Source organism: Anas acuta, chromosome 3, assembly GCF_963932015.1.
Source record: "Anas acuta chromosome 3, bAnaAcu1.1, whole genome shotgun sequence".
NCBI classification, from domain to species: domain Eukaryota; kingdom Metazoa; phylum Chordata; class Aves; order Anseriformes; family Anatidae; genus Anas; species Anas acuta.
Genome location: NC_088981.1, coordinates 51992112 through 52013490, shown reverse-complemented (window position 1 = coordinate 52013490; position 21379 = coordinate 51992112). Strand labels below are relative to the sequence as shown.

General features: G+C 37.0%; 1 protein-coding gene and 1 long non-coding RNA gene across 2 annotated transcripts in view; one reads left to right on the top strand and one right to left on the bottom strand.

Moving 5' to 3' along the window:
• The window catches only part of ESR1 (estrogen receptor 1), a 165223-nt gene that overhangs the window by 92321 nt on the left and 51523 nt on the right, over positions 1 to 21379 (bottom strand). Inside the window, 1 exon segment of the mRNA XM_068677118.1 lies at positions 18627 to 19131. Coding sequence (XP_068533219.1) covers positions 18627 to 19131 — 505 coding nt within the window.
• The window catches only part of LOC137854102 (uncharacterized), a 53489-nt gene continuing 51223 nt past the window's right edge, over positions 19114 to 21379 (top strand). The window contains exon 1 of the long non-coding RNA XR_011094955.1: positions 19114 to 19242. This is a non-coding gene — a long non-coding RNA (uncharacterized lncRNA). The remainder of the gene's footprint in view (positions 19243 to 21379) is intronic.

The window sequence follows — 21379 nt, the reverse complement described above, 5'->3', positions numbered from 1 at the left end:
TGTAAACAATTTGAAGAATAAAACATGTTTGAAAAGCTGGAAGCACGGGGGGGAAAAAAATGGTTCGGCAGACTATCTCTGGAGTTTATCTTCTGCTGCTTTCACACATCTAGAAATATCTGGTCTCCTTTGTCTCCATTACAATCATGCCAAGCCTCACAGACTAAGCTGAAAACTTGTAATACTACATTTCTTATATAATTCTTATAATTAAAATATGGCTTTTAAGAAAAAGCTGAAGTGCAGCCTCTAATATAAAAATAACACATCATCCAAAACAAATCTTTTCTCTGAGTTTCACTGTTCCTAAGCAAACTTTCTTCAGAATTACTCATTCGCTACACTCATTTTTTGTTTCCTTTCTAATGTTTAAATAAACTACCACAATCCTAGCATCTGAAGAGAAAAAGTTAAATGCACTTAATAGATCAGAAAAGAGTGTTTCAGGAAATTCTGTCAGATTCCTACACTTACCTCCAGACTATTTCAAAGCTAAATGCCAGCAAAAACACAAGAATCAATCATAAATCTTCCTTTACCATGCCTTTATAGGGATTTCATGGGCTCATGTGTTCTTTTTATTCTTGGGCAAGCCTTTTTTCCAAATATTTCAGATGCACACAATTACACTGTAGTTTAGCCAATTACCCAGACCTTCTTTAAATTCCTGTAATAATCTTTCTATGACAACATTAAATGGGATATTTTTAGAGAAAAACATTTGAAGGATATAAAAGTTCTCTATCACAACAACTTCAAAACTGATATGTCAAATAAGAATGCAGATTGTATAACACATTACAATTCAGATAACACTGTTTTAAAATTCCAGTCTAAATTCCTATCATCTCAAATACCAGTTTTTCTTAAAATGACGTTTTAAACTCAGAATATAACTTTAAGGTGTACACTTAATTTGCAAATGAACTTCTGAAATTAAACAATGTTTTAGCAACATATGAGCCTAATAAAGAAATCAGAGGGCTCTGGGCGACAGGAAATTAAACCTCAGGAAGATAAAATAAAGGACTACCTGAAGTAGTGTTTTTAAGTTCTTCAAAGTATATGCAGATCTCTTGAACTAACTGATGTAAAGCATTGAGGAAGAGCTTACCAACCAAGCCATCTACAACATCTGGTACCAGCTACTATCAAGAATAAAGGAAAAAGACTAAGCAGAGGTCCCAAGCCTCACGATGACATGGCATAGGCAGCAAGAAAGCTGCTGGGCCACTTTGGAAAAATCTACACAAAAGGCATAGCTGACACCTACATGTAAAAATGCTTCTGTATTTACTCCAGAAGACATGGTTTATCCACAGATCCATGTTTGTGCCCAAGTTGCTGGAGAGCAACTTTTTACACAAACAGATAATCATAGGACAAGCGAAACAGTTTTAAACTAAAAGACAGGAGATTTAGATTAGATGTTAGGAGAAAATTCTTTACTCAGAGGGCTGTGAAGCACTGGAACAAGTTGCCCAGAGACGTTGTGGATGACCCATCCCTAGAGGTGATGAGGGCCAGGATGGATTTTGATCAACCCAATCTAGTTGGAAGTGTCCCTGCCCATGGTGGGGGATGGTGGAACTGGACGGTCTTTAAAATCCCTTCCAACCCAAACCATTCAGTGATAAAATGATACTATAGAAATAAATAAATAAAACAAAAACTAGGAACCCTCCCCCTGTATTCTTTGTGCACTCTAATGGTGCACAATCTAGTTCCCAGTGAAAGTAAAAATAATTCCTAAATATACAGACCCATTTGTGCTTAAGCCAGTTTCACCAAAACAAATTATTTGTATATGGGAGCTGTATGATCCTAGTCATAGGAGCAGACTGACCGACTTGCAGACCATGGCTAGCCTGCAACATGAGTAGCAGATGAAAGCCAGCACAGGAATGAAAAAATGCATCTTGTGGTGCAATACTGGCCTGACAATCAAAAAGACAGAGGCATCAGTCCTAGCTGATGGTCCTGTGCAAACAATATGTTTCCCAGAAATTCAAATATGACTAATCTCTTGGATGCTTGAAAGCATAACAAGTATAACAGATGGGACAAAAGTGGATGATCTGCATATGGTTGAGTACTACCAATCACAGGACAAGTGACAGAAGCCTGACAGAAGGCAAACAAACAACCAGTCTGAAAACATGTCGTACCTACCAACCATTGCATACAAGGGCTGTATCCCACCTACAAAGCTGAGCTATCAGGCTAACAAAATACCAATACCTTCTAGCTTGTTACATAGCCTACTTCCGTAATTAAGAAGAATAAGTAACAAATTTTGTCAAGAGGTCTGGACCCTAGTAGGGGAAGAAGCAGTTTGTCCTTTCATTCAACGTGGAGGAAGAATGGATGCACAGAAGAATGATGCCGCACAGAATTGGGGAAGCTTGAAAGGAAACACTGCCCCAGCTGAGGTACTTGAATCATACTAGTCCTCTGGGAAGTGCTGAATTCAACTCTGCATGCCAATTCATTCTTTGAAAATTAATGAACAGTAAATCATGTGGTAAACAGATTGGACTTCGAAACAGAGCACTGAAGCCTGGCAGAGACATGTATAGCATAGTAGTTACGAGTGTGCTAGCAAGGCCTAGTTGTTACATGTGTGCAACAGGGCCGTAAGGCCAGGCCATGTTGACCCTCAATGAAATAAAACATAAAACTTCTCTAACACATTTGTCATAGAGGATCTCTGGAAACAGAAATTTACATGTTCTAGAAATACAGCTGAAAGTATAAAAATAAGAAAATAAAATTAATAAGAAAAAATCTTGAACATATTGTCATATAAAGGATACAATTTGAGACACCCCCACCAAACCGTTTTTTAATGTGATTTCAGATTTCTTAGATCCTACAGCTCTCCTTCCCTTCAAGGATAGTTGTTAAGTATTCAGAATGCCTCTAAGTATTCCCTAGGAACCACTTCTGAAAATTTGGTGTTAAGGGCTGTAAAGGCTGTCATTTAATTTTACATTCAAGAAGCAGTAACTGTAAACTGCTGTCAAACTGGATAGTCTTGCTCTCCCTCCATTTCTGGCCACAGACACTAAAAGCAAATCAATCCTATTCAACACAGTCATAAAACCTGAGCCAAGAAAGGAGGCCAAAAAATGCAGGGTGAAGAGAGAAGGGGCCCAACTGTGTGGTCATATTGGCTTGCTCCTCAGGGGAATCATGATCAGAAATGTGACAGGGGAAAGTCCCTTCTAGTGACAGTTTTCAATTAGAACATACTAATGATTATATTATGACAGCATGAAATATTGAAATAGTGGATTGAAAAAAACTGACTGTGTTCTTTCCCTCATGCCTCTGTATCTTTCCTTTCCTGCATGCAGATTGCAGACCTGATCTCTTTTACTCTGTGTATGGTTGTCTCAATTATCACTGATAATTGAATAGTATATATAGATTTTTTTACATACCTACATTATCTAAATTAACCAAAAGTAGCTAATTTATTAATTGAGCTTATTTCCATAGATATATTTGCATAAACTGACTGTTCAATCAATAGTAAGCAAAGAACATATGGCTTATGAAATGTAGAACATATGTAGCCAACTGCACATAATATGTGTTTGCAAAACTGCCAGCTGTCATATTTTGGGTAACATGCATCAGTGTGTGAGAAATCAAACCTGTGAGAAATCCATACTATTGCCTTTTGTGTTGGTGATAATTTCTTTGCAAGACAATAAGAAGTTGCATTTTGTTTGGTAAATACATGCCATCTGTTTGTGTTATTTCTTATTCCTCATAGTAGCAGAGAATAAGCGCAAATACCTCAGAGGTGCCACAACATAGCACCTCATTAATCTTCCCACTTTTTATTGTTGGTAGACAGTAATTGCTCCCTGCCCTATAAATTACAAAGGAAGGAAAAAGTCTATTAGATAGACAAATGCATGTAGAATTAAATGTACAATATTATGGACACAGCAGCACAGCAGTCAGATTTGTTGTGACATTTATAAACATATTATTAGCTGCTCATAAGGGAGACACATAATAGCAGTGTACTAGACACAAGGAACACCTACTGATCTTTTTTCCCAAATATGCATGCTTCTTATAAATAAAAGAAGAAAAGAAAAAAAAAAGTAAAAAACAAACAAACAAAAAAACAGGTTTCAACTTCAACTTCTATTTGTTCCATAGTATTCTCACATAGCTACCTATGCAAACAAATAGTAATAATAAATATATAAAAAATCTGTTTACTCATTTTTAACCAGAATATTCACATCATGTATGTTGCATATAGCTGAATGTTGGAGTGTATGTTGCACTAAGCTTGGCATAGCAAACCTATTAACCAACCATCAGCCAGCACAAACCTCATCTGGAAAGCCACAGCTCACAGTTTTGCTGAGGCTAGAGAAAGGCTGACTGCACTACTTCCCTCCTCACCTCTACGCTGGGAAGGCACACAGGATCTGATCACAGACACTCAACCACTTGTGGTGTTGGGACTGAGCAGCAGCCAACAGCTATAAGTCACCTGCCTTTAAAACAGCCTAACAGATTTTGCATTTCTTCTGACCAAATTAGTCCCAAAAGTTTTCAAGACCTCAGATTCCAGATGTTAACGTTCTAGAAAATGACCTGAATGAGCAACAGGTTACAACACAACCCCAAGCTCTCATCTTGGCTTAATGTGGTGCAAAGATGACCAAAATTAAAGTTTCATTTACAAATGGTCTCTATATTCAAAATATTTTAAAAGCATATCTCTATAAGAAATTCAAAAGCATAAAAAGATTCAAAAGAAAAAAGGCACATAAGCCATATTCTTGATTATTGTTCTCATTTGCTGATAAAATGTGGAAAACCATTTGCACTCCTAGCACAAGAGCTCAGCTTCTGTTCCATGTTCTTGAGCAGACATCCCAGAGGTGTATACACAGCAGCAAGCACAAGAAAAGGTAAGTACACATAGCTCTGCATCATGGGCCTTATAAGGAGGCATGCTGCTGCACATGCTAGTGAGTCAGGAGGTGAGAAAAAGACATAGAAGAAGAGAGATAAAGAGCATCTGACCCCTGATATGGTAGAGACCCCTGAGTATGCACAAAATCTGCCATACAGAACAGATATACATACAGAACTAAGGACCATCAACCTTAGTTGAACTTAGTGTAATAATAGCTACCTGCACATAGGTTTTGGTTTAGAATTGATTCATATTCAGTGGGACTTCCAGCAAATGGTTTGGGTTGAGTTTAGGGTGACAGGAGACAGTTGTTAGAACTCATCAGTTGGAATTCAGCTAAAACCCTCGATATATATTCTCAGACAAGAAATTAAACTGGCTTCAGTTTTTTTCTTAAGAGTTTAAGGTGTTATTAATAAATAAATAAATAAATATTATTTAAAGTTTAGCAACAAGATTTTTTTCAATGCAATTTTTTTTTTGTCCTTCAGAATCTATCTATTCTGCTTAAAAATACTCAAGAGTAACTACAAGGATATAATAAAGTATCCTTGCTAAATTAATGAATTACAGCAGTTCAGTCTCTTGTTATGGATGGAGTATATGCTCATAATTTATTAATTACCTCACATTAATTAATTTAGGTAAAAAATACAGATGAAATGGGCTTATATATTATGCAAAATCATATTTAATAGAAATTGCTCTTTTCTAGTAGTGTTAATTCAGTTCAGTATTAGACTGAAGCTAACCTAATATCAATCTGATTTTGTGTGTATCTGAATCTGTAAAAAACTTCAAAGTGATGTCAGATCCTCTGATTGCAAATATAAATTGATTTTTACTACATCACCTTGTGTAAGACTGTTCGTTCCACACAGCAGCTATGTACATGTCTAATGATAGAAACATAGCATCTCATGTCCTCAGAATATCCAAGGGTTAAACGGGAAGATAAAAGAGATTGAGAGTGCTGATAGTACCAAAGTAGATACCTAAGGAATAAAAGTAGCTCTTCAATTGATTGTTTCACATGACAATTTTAGCATATAGCATAACACAGACAAAAAATCCTGGATGGCATATTCTGTACATCTCCGTGTTGCAGAAATACCTGTTGTAAACATTTCTCTATTGATTTCCATGTAATAATTCATGATATATAGTATATAAACCCCTATTCCTCAGCTATGCTGAGATGACTGAGATGTAGAATAGAGCTAGTGATTTCATTTACTAAGGACTGAGATCTTCAACTTTATTTTCAATAGATCTAAATTTCTTTTTTTTTATTTCGGTTTGGAATATTTTGGACTAACATATTTCTAGAATTATACATTTTCTAGGAGTCTCACTTCTCACAAAAGCAGTCTTGAATATCTCTCATGCTCAGACAGTTAAAGCTACAATGAAATCTCTGATTCTTAATCTTGGATTCAAAATTGGCCATATGACACAGGCCATATCTTTAAAAAAAAAAAAAAAAAAAAAAAGTCCATTGATGTCATCGTAAAAGGATCGAAAAGGCAGATGCAGACCTTGTATTTTCTCTGGGACAAGGAGATTTTTCCCAAATAATATGGTGACAGGTCTACCTGTCTACCACCTCCAGTTTCTATTCATTTTAGGTTGCTATGTGACTTAAACATGGCTCTTGGCAAAAGTCATGATCCTGAGTTGCTGGAGACCTGTCCTCACTTATTTCTCACTATATGTGTCCTGTCATAATCAAGACAACACATTTTGCTCAACTCTCCCAGGTTTTAGTTCTGGAACAACTTGGAGGGAGAGCAGAGATGTGAGGCCAGCCTCTTAAGCAATACCACTTTCAGGTTGCTTGCCATTTCCACACATATCAACATTTGTTGACAATAAAGTGAATTAGATAGAGAGGAAACGAGGCATGTATGAGTCAGAAAATGGGTCATACATGAAAACAGCTTGAAGCTATTAGTACCTAATGTTGCCATTCAATGAATAAAAAACAAGCTGGTGCTAGATGTTCAGCAATGTTTTAGTTATTTTTGAAAATACACTCTTGGCCCTAGTAATTTTCTTAAATGCTTTCAAAAAGAGAGGTACAGAGAGCAATTAATATTTTTCATGGATTGGCTTTTGTACTGAAACACATTTCTTCTGAAGAGTAAGTCTTTCAGTGCTTTGCTGAAATGAAACCAGGAAAATCCTTCATCCTAAGTAAGAGAGCACGGGTCATATCTCAAATAGTGCATTAATTCTTTGTTTCTATGCAGTCATCCCTTATCTGCCTATTAAATGAAAGCAAAGTAAATGAACATACGTGTACATTTCCATGTAAGGACTGAAAAGGAAATATATCCATGCCTCTTTGTTTTGTTTTTCCCAAGAAAAACACCAGGTATGCATGATTAACAAGTCTGTGAAACATTGTTTTTGTTCAATTTCAAACACTGGTTAGTAATATCATTAGTTTCCAAAATCATACTCAATGACTGAGCACCTACTCATCTTTTGCATGTTTTCACCCTTATTCATATGTAGCCTCTTGTCTTACTTATTCAAGCCTGCTCAGAAAACAGTCTTACTGACATTCCACATGTAATTTTCAATAGACTCTTCATTACAACAACAAGGTACTTCACAGACACCAGTGAATGTTTATTCATAAGGCTTCTGTGTGGTAAAGCAGTGATATTTCACGTTACGAAATTAGACAGAGAGAAAGATATATGCAAGCAAATTTAGTTCTGGTACATCTCAACTTTTTGAAGGCTGGAGTCCTGTTCTGCCATTACTTGATTATATTTTCTCGGTGTACATGAGAAATTACAAGGCTTTAAAGAAAGTAAACCATCAACACCCAAAGCAAGATCTTGTGGAGTCATCTCAGTGGCAGAGGACTTATTTAAGGAGTGATGGAAGATCATATCAACAGCACTGACCTCTGCCACATGGGCTACCAGAAGAACCACCAGCTGGGCTAATTCAGTTACTTTCTAGGCAAATCTGTATTGAACATGAATGAAAAGCAAAAATATCACACACGTGTTGTGAGGAATTGTGGTGGTTTTACTGTGCTAGGTGGCTAAACGCCACAACCACTCTCTCACTCCCCCTCCTTAAATGAGGAGGGGAAGAAGTAAAGAACAACTCATGGGTAGAGATAAGAATAATTTAATTAAAGGGAAAAAATAATAATTATTATGGAAAGATTATTATTAACTAAGCAATTTAACTAAAGGGAAAAAAAAAGGAGGGGGAAAGGAAAGGGAGGGGGAAAGGAAGGCAAGGCAAGGCAAGGGAGGGGGAGAGGGAGGGGGAGAGGGAGGGGGAGAGGGAGGGGGAGAGGGAGGGGGAAAGGGAGGGGAAAAGGGAGGGGAAAAGGGAGGGGAAAAGGGAAGGGAAGGGAAGGGAAGGGAAGGGAAGGGAAGGGAAGGGAAGGGAAGGGAAGGGAAGGGAAGGGAAGGGAAGGGAAGGGAAGGGAAGGGAAGGGAAGGGAAGGGAAGGGAAGGGAAGGGAAGGGAAGGGAAGGGAAGGGAAGGGAAGGGAAGGGAAGGGAAGGGAAGGGAAGGGAAGGGAAGGGAAGGGAAGGGAAGGGAAGGGAAAAAGAAATAAAGGCTATGTGGAAGTGCAGAGGAAAGAAATTACTCTCTACTTCCCACAAGTGAGTGATGCTTGACCACATCCTTGAAGTAGGGCCTCAACACATGTAGCCGGTGTTTGGAGGACTGACGTTTTCACAATGAGAGCCCACCCATCCCCTCTTCTTCCTGTTTCCACCTTTTATTGCTCAGTGTGACTCGGTTGGTTTAGGTAAGCTGTCCTGGTGATGTTTCTTTTCTCACTTTTTTGCCCACCCTCTAGGAGGGTTAGAGAGAGTCCTGATGCTGTGTCAGCAATGCTCAGCAGCAGACACAACGCTGGTGTGATACCACTGCTGTTCTAGCTACAAGTGCAGAGGACAGCACTGTATGGGCTGCTGCATGGAAAGTTAACAACCCAGCCAGACCCAGTACAGGAATGTTGTTCTACACAGCCCCAGATCCATACCTCCTGTTTCTCCCTCTTGGCCTTATTTGCCCCATGCTCTGTAATATATACTTGTTCTGTTTCAATTCTGTTGGCCCCACTTCTGGTCTCAGTCCCCGAGTACCTTGAAATTCCACCCTTTTTCTCCAACCCACTGTGTAATTTCTCCTTCTACTTGACTTTTCTGGTCCTTCCCAAACTCTTCCAGGTCACAGAATCACTAAGGTTGGAAAAGACCAAGATCATCTGGTCCAACCACCCCCCTACCATGTCCCTAAGCACCATGTCCAACCTTTCCTTGAACACCCCCAGGGACAGTGATTCCACCACCTCCCTGAGCAGCCCACTCCAATGCCTGACAGCTTTTTCTGAGAAGAAATGTCTCCTAATTTCCAACCTAAACCTCCCCTGGCACAACTTGAGTGCAAGACCCGGTACTTAGCCATGTTGAACCTCATCCCATTGGCCTCTGCCCATCAAAAAAACTCTTCCCTGACCAGGAATCGAACCCGGGCTACAGCGGTGAGAGCACTTAATCCTAATCATTAGACCACCAGGGATGGATAAGATGCATAAATAAAGTCCTTAAACAATATCTGCTTTCTCCTACTAGGCCTCTCCCTCATTATTATGTCCTTGTTTTGTCTGCCAGTTCACAACAGCTTGCTACAGCATCCTTACCAGAGATTCAAAGTTTTCACCTTACCAGCTCCACTTGGTTGTTTCACTGGCCCCATTCTGTTCATCAAAGAGACCTCTTTTACTTACTCCTCTTCCAATCTTTTAAGCTTAGTTTTTGACCACATTTTACTGGTGTCACTTTTGCCAAACTCTTTAGAACTAATACAAATAAAGCAACAAGACACTAAAAACAGAAGAGAAACCATATCAGCATATGAGGAGATGCTGAGAGAACTGAATTTGTATAGTCCTAGAAGACTATACTGCTGTCTTCAACTGTATGCATAAAGGAGATGGAACCAAGCTCCAAGAAGGAGAAGGAAAAGAGACAAACTGCACAAGTTTTAAGAAGAAAATTTTGACTGGACATTAGGAAACAGTGAGAGTGGTTCAGCACTCTAACAGGTTTCCCTGTTTGGATGTGAAATCTTTATTTCTGGATATATTCAAAACACAACTGGGTAGGGGTGAGAGCAACCTGATCTAGCTTTGATGTTAACCCTGCTTTGAGCAGGCTGTTGGCCAGGTAATCTTCAGGGGACCCTTCAAGCTTATATTACTCTTTGATTCTCATCTCACAGTAAATTTTCTTTCCCCTACCTGATACTTAAAAAGGTAAGGTTTTTGTTTGCTTGCTTTTTGTTGATTTTGTCAAAACACTTTTAAAAGAGAGAGAGAGATAATCATCCAACACTGAAAATGTAAGTCGAAGCTGGGCAGTGTAAGTAACCAGAAAAGAGAGTAACTAGGTAGACCTAATAATAAGCAACATTACTAAATCTACTAGAAAGTAAAATGTAGTTTTGCTCTGTGGTGTTTAAAAAATTATCTGTAGAATCAGATTTTTTTCCTCTTTATTTGTTAATTTTATTCCTTGGATCAAGAAGTAGTAATAGTAATTTAACTTACCAATGTGCAACCTGCTTTAGCAATATTTAAATTCTTAAGCTGCAATATGCCTTGAAGGTGTTCTTAATATATGCCTTTTACAATTGCACTGGTTCTCATATTGTTACCATTAGAACATTCAATTAAGTTATTTTATATAGTTTTCTATCTCTCCACCATACTCCATGCCTCTAATTGGGCTGCTCTGGGATTTTTAAGAATTTGCCAAACCACCATAACACCATTTCCAGGATTTGCATACATTTATCTCCTATTGATACCCCAGTAGAAGAAAACTAGGACTATATTTCATGTTGCATGGCAAGACAAAGCTATAAATATTTTTCAACCCACATGTTCTAAGTAATCCAAACCATGTAAAACTATTGTAAGGTAATAAATGTGTTACTGTGGCTCATATGTTGGCAACATACACACTTTTTCCTTGCTTGTGTTTATCAGTTTGGCTAAAGGAGAAGTATCATTTTACTGCAGAATGGAAGCAAACAAACAAAGCTGTTCTTTGACATATTAGCTCCCTAAAGATACTTAGATCCAGCACATGCTCTTGGCCTTAGTGTTCTTTGCCACTGCTACAGTTTCCTGGGTACAAGGATTCTGTGATACGTAATTTGAAACAAGGATCCCATCTCAAGTTCAAGGTGTAACTAATAACCAAAACAGCGAACACTTACATGAATTAGTTTTCTTTAGAAAACAGCTGATATAAGCAACTAAGTAGTAACTAGAGATACTGTTTGATCAAGATAGCTCAGCACAACAAATGTTTTAAGTAAGAATGCTTACTAGACTTATGAACTGTAAATACAGATGGTAAGGTATTATATGACATTTTAGTTTTGCCAAAGAACAGATTTTATAGTACTTGTCTTCAAAATTAAAAAATATATTTTTAGAGTTAGCACCTTCTAAGCTTACACCTGTTTACAGATCAACTTTGAAGAAGGAAAAAATGTAAACTTCTAAGAACTGGAATATGTTTCATGGATTTACAAACGAATAGATCTTGTTTCACAAACTGCAATTACATTTAAATTTCAGAAAATTAAAGGAAAAGGGAAATCAAAAGAAAGCTGTAGTTATTATATATTCCAATTTTAACTGGGCTATATGTAAAACCAGCAGCAGAGGCTATCTGTAGAAGATATTTTGAGTTTCCCAGTCTTGTTATTTAAGATTTAAGGCCTAAATTCTGTGCTGCTTCTGCAGCTGCTACTCTCTGCACCATATATTCCTAACCATTTGTATTTACTATGGAGTGAGACTTTTCCTGTGTTGGAGTAAATGTCCTTTCTGTTTTCTTCCTAGGTTAGACACCTCCTTTGTATCATCCACGGAAGTGTTCTATAGTCATGTCTTAGCAGCACAAATCAATCCTGAAGCAGACAGTAGTGAACAAAGCAGTATTTCACAGATCTGCATGATAGCCAGTAATAAAATAACAAAAAGGACTGGAACTAGTTGCTTTGTCATTGCAGTTGAATTGGACAACATTTTCACCACAGATCAATGAGACACCAAAAAATCTTCAATGAAGATTTTTCCCTAGGTTTTCCCTATTTTTTTCCTAGGTTTTCCCTAGGAAATTAGTTAAAATAGTTTCCTATCTGTATATGATGATTAAGATGAAAAAATGTACTGCTAGCTCACATAGCTTATGACTGGAAAGTGAAATGCATGGACATTAAATGCAACCCAGTGCTGCCTAGCTGTTCGCTGGTGTGTCATCCTCAAGGGGACAGGAAGGCTCTCTCCTATAGCATTCAACAGCCACTCAACATAGATAGAGCTGCCTGGCTCCTGGTCATATAAGTTTTGACAGTTGGCAGTGTTGTGAGACAACAGCATGTGGAAACGGAACACAATGTGTTCCGCCCATGTTGTCTGATATGAGACAGACTATACTCTTGAACAGTAGTTGCAGACTGATTTTCTACCCACTGGATGTTAAGTGGTTGCATGCAACATTTTTCATGGTTAGCCACCAACAACTTGCTTAAGAAACATTTGTACTTACTTCTGGCTTTCAACATTTACTGTTATTTTCTTCTATTAATGTATTCCATAGAGTGGAAATAATATGAGAGGCGTCATTTCTCATTTAGAATAAGATGCTGGTGGTTGTGTCACTGGTTAAGAATGTCACTGGTTGGAAGACCACTGTTATTATTATGTACATCTATCAAATATAATTTATGCTTAGGACATTCATATTTAATCTCCATGTTTTCTAAGGACCACATTTCCTTGTTCTAATAAAAGGTTAGAATAAATTTCCCAGATCACTCCCAATTCTGATATTATTATGCCTTGTCAAGGAAGATTATCTTGCAGATTGTTTTATGATCTTCCTGTCTCGAAGAGGAACAGTAACTCTAAGTATGTAGTAGGTTAAATCTGGCAAGCAGTATCTTACATGTTCATTGTTTTGGGTGGGAAGAAAGATTTTGAGTAAAATGGTACAAGAATCCTCTCAGCAACTGGAACCTGAACTTTGCAGAAAAGCTGAAATGCCTTGCTTTGCCCAGTGTCACATTGATCAGGATTCCTAATGTGCCATGTCCTCTTTCATTTCATTGGAAAGGCCATAGTGATAGTGTAGAAAGGCATAGGGATAGTGTAGAATTCCAGATCTGACTTCTCTCTTTTTAGCAAATTTTCCAAGCAGCCCTCAAAATTAATGCAATGAAAGAAATGCTTTAAATTAGGATGTTGAAGGACAGCATCTCTGCTCTGATCTCAGTTCTGATGCCTGTATAGACAACAAAAAAATTCCATGCAGACAGAGCAGGGAGCTTATGATTGGTTTTAGTGTTTCATTATCAACAATATCAAATTACTTAGTTTATTAGAAGAAGTGGATGCATTTCATTTGCAAGACTTTACATTGTTTAGAGCTGTCTTAATTCTGGTCAGCCTTTCTTGTTTTCCTAATCAGAAATGCTGACATTTGATGTTCACTTTGCAATTGCTGAAGGAACTGGTGCCAGCAATTAATGCTTTCCCTATCAGAGCAGATACAGCCAGTAGTGTTTGTTGTTTCAATAGCCTCAGAGCAAGAGTGATCAAGGCCAATAGCACAGAGTCAATTCTCTGTCTTTCTCTCAAGGAATATAGTGCAGTGTCTATCTGAAGGGCCATTATAGATGTTGACATCTTTGACTCCTTAAAAAAAGGAAACATAATGGTGGGATTTATTTCATATAGCTCTGAACACCACTATGTGTCTACCTCCTTGTCCGTTCAAAAGATACCTACATCAGAATCAGTCTCTTTAGCCATCTTTTATTATACAGAAAGAAAAACTCACACTTTTAGGTAGGCCCTGATACATCTGGTCTATTTTAATTATGTATCTTTGAAAGGGATAATGTGTGTGCTTACAGTGCCTCTGTCTCTCTGTGGTTTCATAGACTAAGGGAGTCCATGTCAAGGTTTGATGCTGCTGTCCATGTCACATGATATTTGAGGTGTCCTAGGTGATCATTTTCACTGACACCTACCTGCTACTCCAGGAAGTTGTAGGTCCTGTGTCATATCTACCAGCCCCCTCTAACCTTACAGCCCTTCAAATGGCATCAACATATTATCGAACGAGAGTTGCAAATGCAGTAAATTTGCATGAGTCCTTCATGACTGATGTGTAAGTACCTCAGAACCTTTAACAGGTTTGTCTTCACAACACTTCCATGAGGAAGAGTAACTTCACATTTTCCTATTTTTTTCGTTACAGGCATCTAGTGCTGTAAAATTAACAGGTATAACAGGACAAGCTCTGAAAACAAGAACACTGAGTATTCAACAAACTGGGGTCAAATGTCATACACTGATGCTTAGAGATAACCTGAGAATGGATTCATGCTGTAGAGAAAAACAACAACAAGAACCCAAAAAACTTCACAATACATAGTATTCTTTCATGTTATGGAAAACCTCATACAGCATTAAAAAAAAAAAAAAAGATTTATTCTAACATTCTTTCAATTTTAGAATTTGGAACCCTCTTTAATGAGAACTCAACATGAGCAGCTACAAAGACTCATAATGAATTAGACAACATTAAAAAAAAAAAAAAAGAAAGAAAGAAAACATTAGATTAAGTAACATTGTTGTTCAAACTGGATTTATAAATTACAGAAGAGGATTCAATCTACATTTGTAATCTTTCTCCATTCTAGAAAGCATTAAAAGTTAAAGCTGTGATCATACCGATCAGCCCAACATGTTTATAGTAATTCAGTATCAATTTCAGTATGATAAATACATTGCAGTAAAGCTAAATAAATACTTTATTATATTAATCTAATTCCAGAGCCTGAGGTACTAGAGGGAGTAATGAATGATTTTTCATCTGATATTTTTTATATGCTGATATGCCCTGTCTCTGTCAATCACTACAAACAAAAAGACAATTCTCTCATGAGGTAGCTGGTAGGGGCTGTCTCTTTTTACATGGGTTTTGCTCAAACTTGGAAGCAGCACCAAATGTAGGTTACAGAGAGCGTGAAATACAGGCATGATTTTACTTCAGGTTTGAGGAGTGCACTTGCAGTGGGATAACACTGTAACATCACACACTGGAAGAAGAAAAAGGATTTATCTTTGCTGTTTTTTATAAGAATTTAGTGAGGTAAATTAGATACTGAATGGCTTCTTGTTTTTTCCCCTGAATGACCAAAAAACCTGACAAAAAAAAAAAAAAAAAAAGATAAGGAAGTAATCTGACCAGAATATACATTTATTAGTTAGGAACAAAAGAAATATTTCAAAAAGTTTACTATAGTATCCATAAACAAATGATTTCCTGTATTAATAAACTAATAGCCAGCCTTTGATAAGAAACACTGCTAAAAACAGTGACAGAAAAAATAAAACATATGTAAATTCAAAGAGAATCAAAAACATAAGTAGTGTTATGCCTTCTGTCCCTTACTGAAAGATACTGACACTGTAAGATAAGGGAAAGGTATTTTAGTTTGGCTCCCTATAAAAACAAGCCACAAGTTCAGACAAAAAAGGGGTCAAGTTCAAAACAGCACAATATGAATTAATTAAGCCCAGTCTCTTTTCTCAAATTCTGATGACCCATGATTTAGAAACTACAGGAAAAAGGAGATTTATTTACTTATTTGTATTCTTCACAACATTTGTTCTTTTCTCTATGTACTGTTATATTCTTCAGCTAGACATATGAGTCTGTCATTATCTTGTAATAACAAAGTCATTTAAAATGGAAACACAATTTAAAAGAAAAAAAAATATATATATAACTTCTGAATGAATACGTGTCAATTAATACACGTCAGCATGATTTTGAATATTTAGTAACAAAATCAAATTACCTTATATTTTCTTCACTACATGTGGTAGTCTTGTGACTGAATATTTTGAACATTTGATCCAAGTACTAACAAAATATTATTTCAGCTCTTACCTACAATGAATATTTATTGTCCTAGTAACTTATATCACAGAATGCACTATTTGCATCCCAAATCCATCATATAACAGGGTTATTTAAAACAATGCAAACATCCCAGTATGGTGAGCTAAACAGCACAACTGTTACACAGAAATGGTGAATAAGAATTCCTGAAGGGTCCTTTGGAGTCTTAAGTTACACTACTTGCTATAGCTGCAAGTAACCATATCATAAATTGATCATGATAGATTTTGAATTTTGCTAGGACTAGTTTGAGACTGTTTTGCATTTACCACTCCTTCTGGTAGGTTGCTCCAGAAGTTCACCATTTTAGTAGTTAGACATCTTCCAATCTCCAGCATCTCTATTTATTGACAGATTATACTGCCCCATGCTTTCTTTTTTTCCAGAATCCAAGTGAAGACAATGCGATTAGCCAAATGAAGTAAATTGGAAATTCATGTATTTAAATATTTTTAAAAGAGCTTACTTTTATACCCCATGGTTAGGTATTTAAATATTTCCCAGACACTGAACGCCTATTCAAATTATTTCTAGCAGACTATTTGTGATTGGATTTGTGCCAAAGTACAAGAATAAAGACCTAAAATTTAATGTTGTCAAGACAATAACTTTCTAAACACAGTCTTGCTGAAATGAAGAAAAAAGCAATGATTTATCAATTTAATTCCAACAGTAGTACGCCTGTTAACAAAAGATAATCATAGCAAGGACTTTGATACACATTTCCTATTAACATATCAAATGTGCCTTACAGAATTATGGCTGGAAGGGGCCATTAAATCTGTTGTATAACCTTGTATACAGATAAACCACCTGCACATCCAAGATCATAAATTCACTTAATTACTGCAGCTTTAAGCCCCATCAGTTGTGTACGGATAAAACACATCTTCAAAGGACATAGTCAACCTTGATCAGAAATATCAGTAAATAGGGAATCCATCACTGCCCTTACATGTTTGCTCCAATAGCTAAACTTCACTACTAAAAAGTATGCTAGTTTTATTTTGAAGTGTCTCACCTCAATTCACTATTTAAAAATGAAAGAATTTCATTTCCACAGTTCAACTTTTATTTCCAGACAATTCTTGTTTTTCTCTCTCCTTAAGTAAATCACCCTGACTATAGTACATTTCCTGCCTGTGTATTTCAGCTTCACAAACTCACTGCTCCACTGTTTACACATCTCAGGTCCCTTACATGCTTTCTACAAAAAAAAAAAAAAAAAAAAAAAAAAAAAAAAAAGTAATGTAGTGCAAAGTGCACTTTTACCCTGAAATCAGTTAATCAATCAAGATCTTTATGCTCTGATATGTATTCATTTTTCCTAGAGGAACTGCATTCGATTGCAGTAAGATACATATTATTTGAATCAACTCAGTTAACAGATCACTTTATTGGAGTGCCTGGCATAACCATTATCTTTTCACTAGTTTTTATTTCAATTGATCTCCAAAACTGATTAATCATTTGCAAAAAGTGCAACCATAATCTGTTTTTTTGGACCATATTCTGCTACCAGATTCTCACTCCGGCTGATTTAGACTATTTTTAAGAAGATACAGTGCTGTTCCCAGCAACAAACTATCTTGTGCAAATAAGTCTGACCGAGTCTGATTCTCAACAAGGAAAGAGTAATTTGTTTTTATTTACTTAGAGTCACTCCATGTGTAGCAAAATTACTTGTATCTCCCAAATAAACAGATACAAACATCAATTAGAAAATATATATATAAATATATCTAACTGTTCACTCTGACTCAGTGAAGCCCATTATAATATGATGATGTAAAATTACGCTATTAACACTGCACAAACATTAACATTGTGAGTATTGATGTGTTTGACTATATTTTCTTGGAAGCTACAACTCTATTAATTACTCCCACATATTTCAGAAATTAAGTAAATGTTTTCACAATTGACAATAATATTAAAACCCTTCAATCTAAGAATAAAAGTAAAATAAATAAAATAAGATAAAGAAAAATACCCTTTTATTTCAAATGCAGCATATCAGATTTCTGCTTGATATATATCAACTTCCAATGAAAAATACAAGTTATTAGGCATATAGCTCACAGAGGTGGTTGCTGACTGAGATACTGTCACTGAGTCAGCTCTAACAGTTTGATTAGGAAGGATACTGTGTGTCTGAACGACTTTCTATATAACCCACTTATACTGTAAAGGAAGTCAGAGGAGGAAAATACTCTTACTAGCAGCTAAGAGCTGAACAAACAACGGCTCGCATATGAAAACATCTGATGGTGGAAGTCTTTTTAGTATACTTTTAGACAGTAATTCTAATATATTGCAACAGGGAGATTGTTTGCCACTCCTTAATCAATTACATTTTCATGTTTTCCAGCATTTCCATTCATGATTTAATTCGTCTCTCATTTATATACAGTTTTCAAAATTTGCAGCTTACAGGCACAGTAAGCTGTAAGTTACAGTTCTGTTTTATCCTCTGCTATTTTTATGGTCTAGATATCGTGGACAATTCCGTGAGATTACATGGTCTTTTACACAAAAAGCAAAGCCGAGGGCACATATTGCAACATTCTATTTTTCTCAGCATATCTGCTTAAAGATGAAAGAGAAATCATCCATAGCACTTACCTGTAGAAGGCTGGAGGACCAGCTTCCCTCATCCCGAAGCTGCCCTGTTCATTTTCAAGGTAGTAGGGTACCTGTTGGCTGTGATGATGGATGAAGGGTGAGAGCTGGGGTGCCGTTTGCAAGAACACCACAGGGCTTGGTGGGACATTGTTCAGTGAGTGAAATCCTGCCAGGCTGCTGGACCCAAAAGATTCTGAAGTAGGGGCATAACTGAGCGTAGTAGAGCCGTACACTGGAGCAGTAGTACCAAAATCGTAAGTGGCCCCTTCTGGGTAGTTAAAAACTCCTGTCTTGTTGCTCTCCACATACATGTCGCTGAGTGATCTTTCCAGGGGAATCTTCAGCTGAGGTCTGCTCAGTGTCTCCAGTTCAGTGCCTTGAATCTGGTGCAGCAGGGTAACTCCAGAGGTTTTGGTGTGAAGGGTCATGGTCATTGCTAATGGCAGTGAGCAAGGAACATATCTGCTTTTACTGTCAACAGCGAGATCAGCAGCTGGCAGTCCACCTAAAAAAAATACCAGAACCTATTCTGAGGTTCAGCAGAAATCATGTTAAAGCAGCACTACACAGGTATTCCTCTGATCTCAGCAAGGAGGAGGATGCAAACAAATGCAGGGTAAGCACTGGAAACGCACATTCTCCCTCTCCCTCTAACTTTTGAGAACTCCTCATCTGCGCTAATATGCGTTACAAGGTGCTGGCCACAAGCCAGGAGCTCTTGCCTAGTGCCGACGCTGGTTTAAACATCACTTCAGAAACAATTAGCTTTGGAGTTATACCAAACAATTGTCCCACTAAATGTTACTTTATTCTTACTAGTCATTTAATTTTTCACTGCAGAGTAGCCAGCGCTCCACAGCAACTAACGGGAAAGGACGCTGAAATTAGACCAGGAAGACTAGTCCAGTGGTCAGCCAGATTACTGCCTTTTATTTCCTCAGCAGGCTCCAATCTATCTGTGCTTATCTCTCCTCCCGTTTGATTCATTTTTGTGTTTGCTAGAAATATGTAATGTGTACATTGTAATGACCCTGGGCAGGACTATGCTGTAACTGAGATATGGCAAAGCAGAAAGTGTGTGCAAGCGCGTGCGCCTGTGTGTGCTTGTGCGTGTGTGTGTGTGTAGTTAGCCTCAGTCAACAGAACGAACTAACAGAAATTAAAGGATGATCTATGTAGGAGAAAACATTTATAACATGCTTGCATCAGTAATAGCAACTTGAATTAGCTAGAGGATAAAAATAGCTTTAAAAGTGAAGAAAAGCTTTAGATTAGCCTAGAATTTTCTATCTCCTTCTTTTTTAGCTCATAAAATTATGAAGTAAAGTATCCTTCAGACTTTGCCTTAGTAAAATCTTCAATATTAGGAAAAAATATTTGACTGCATAACACGTGAATTGAATACAGGATATTTTTTATTATTCCCATGAACAAAAGCTCAGCAAACTTGATTTTTGAAATCAGAGTAGAAAATCAAGTAATCTAAAATAAACTAATGGGATCAGCTTTAAAACAAACTGAAATGTCTCTCAAAGTTATTTTTAGGAAAGAAAAGGGGGGGAGAGAGAACATAATGAAAAGGTGTGGCATGCATGCTTCATCTTGCCATCTCATTCCATATAATTTTAACTTTGCACAAACCAGTTCTCCTGAACCAGCTAAATGAAAACCTCCAAAAACTGTTCCAAGTTCTCTAGTATTATTGCTGTGGTCTGTGGTTCAGTCAGCTAAACAGATTAATGCCAACCCTAAACACATTAATATATGGGCTCCAATTAGTATGCTTTGAATACTAGCAAAGTCTATGCTATACTTAACTCCACAGTTAGTCGTCTCAACCTTCAGAAAAACCAAGAAACTGAAAAACTGAATATGCACGTCACTAATAGCCTCTAGGAAAGTTTACTAAAAATTGTTTTATTTTAGTAACACTGTGTTTTTAAAATTTCTGCTAAAATAGCAGGTTACTTACATTTCAAAGATTATACTGACATAATATATATCTGTACCTCTGCAGACACACAGCTAAGACAGCAGCACACACATAAATATGTACTTGATAGATTTCCTCACCCACCCCACCACCCTCCCTACCCTGTTCAAATTTCAAATTGCAGACTTTGATCAAAGAGATAAGCCTGTTTAAATAACACTGGACTAAACATGTTCCCAGTTAAAAAAATAATAATAATCAGACAATCATACCCAGCAGTTCAGAAAGTCTTCGAAGAGTTATACTGAAAATATGCCAGACAGTGTGAGAGAGAAAAAAGAGAGTGTGTGCATGTTTGCATAGAGTGGGTGAATGTGCATCTGCAGAGACTCACAAAACAGCAAGCAAGCATAGCTCTCAACAGCCAGTCTGCTGGGCTACACAGACTGAAATGAATGGCAGTTACGAGTTTAAGGTCGGTCACTCTTATAGATTTCATTTCGTGCTTCAGTAATACGTAGAAGAAGCATTGTCTCATATTATACTGCATAATCTGGGAATTAATGTGAGTCTGTCTGCCTTAAGAAGTACCCACTTCTTATGTGTGTTACAAAATGGACTTTAAATTTTTATTTAAACCATTATCTGATGTGTATGCTATTTTAGAAATACTACACTGACATGTAATAAAATGCTACAGCATAATAGCTGGGCAGAAGATGGAAGATAGAAGAGTGAGCACGCCGAGTTGACTTCTGAGTGTGTCCTGTGCAACCTTAGTGAACTTTACATGCAATTTTTTAAAATGTCATTAATTATT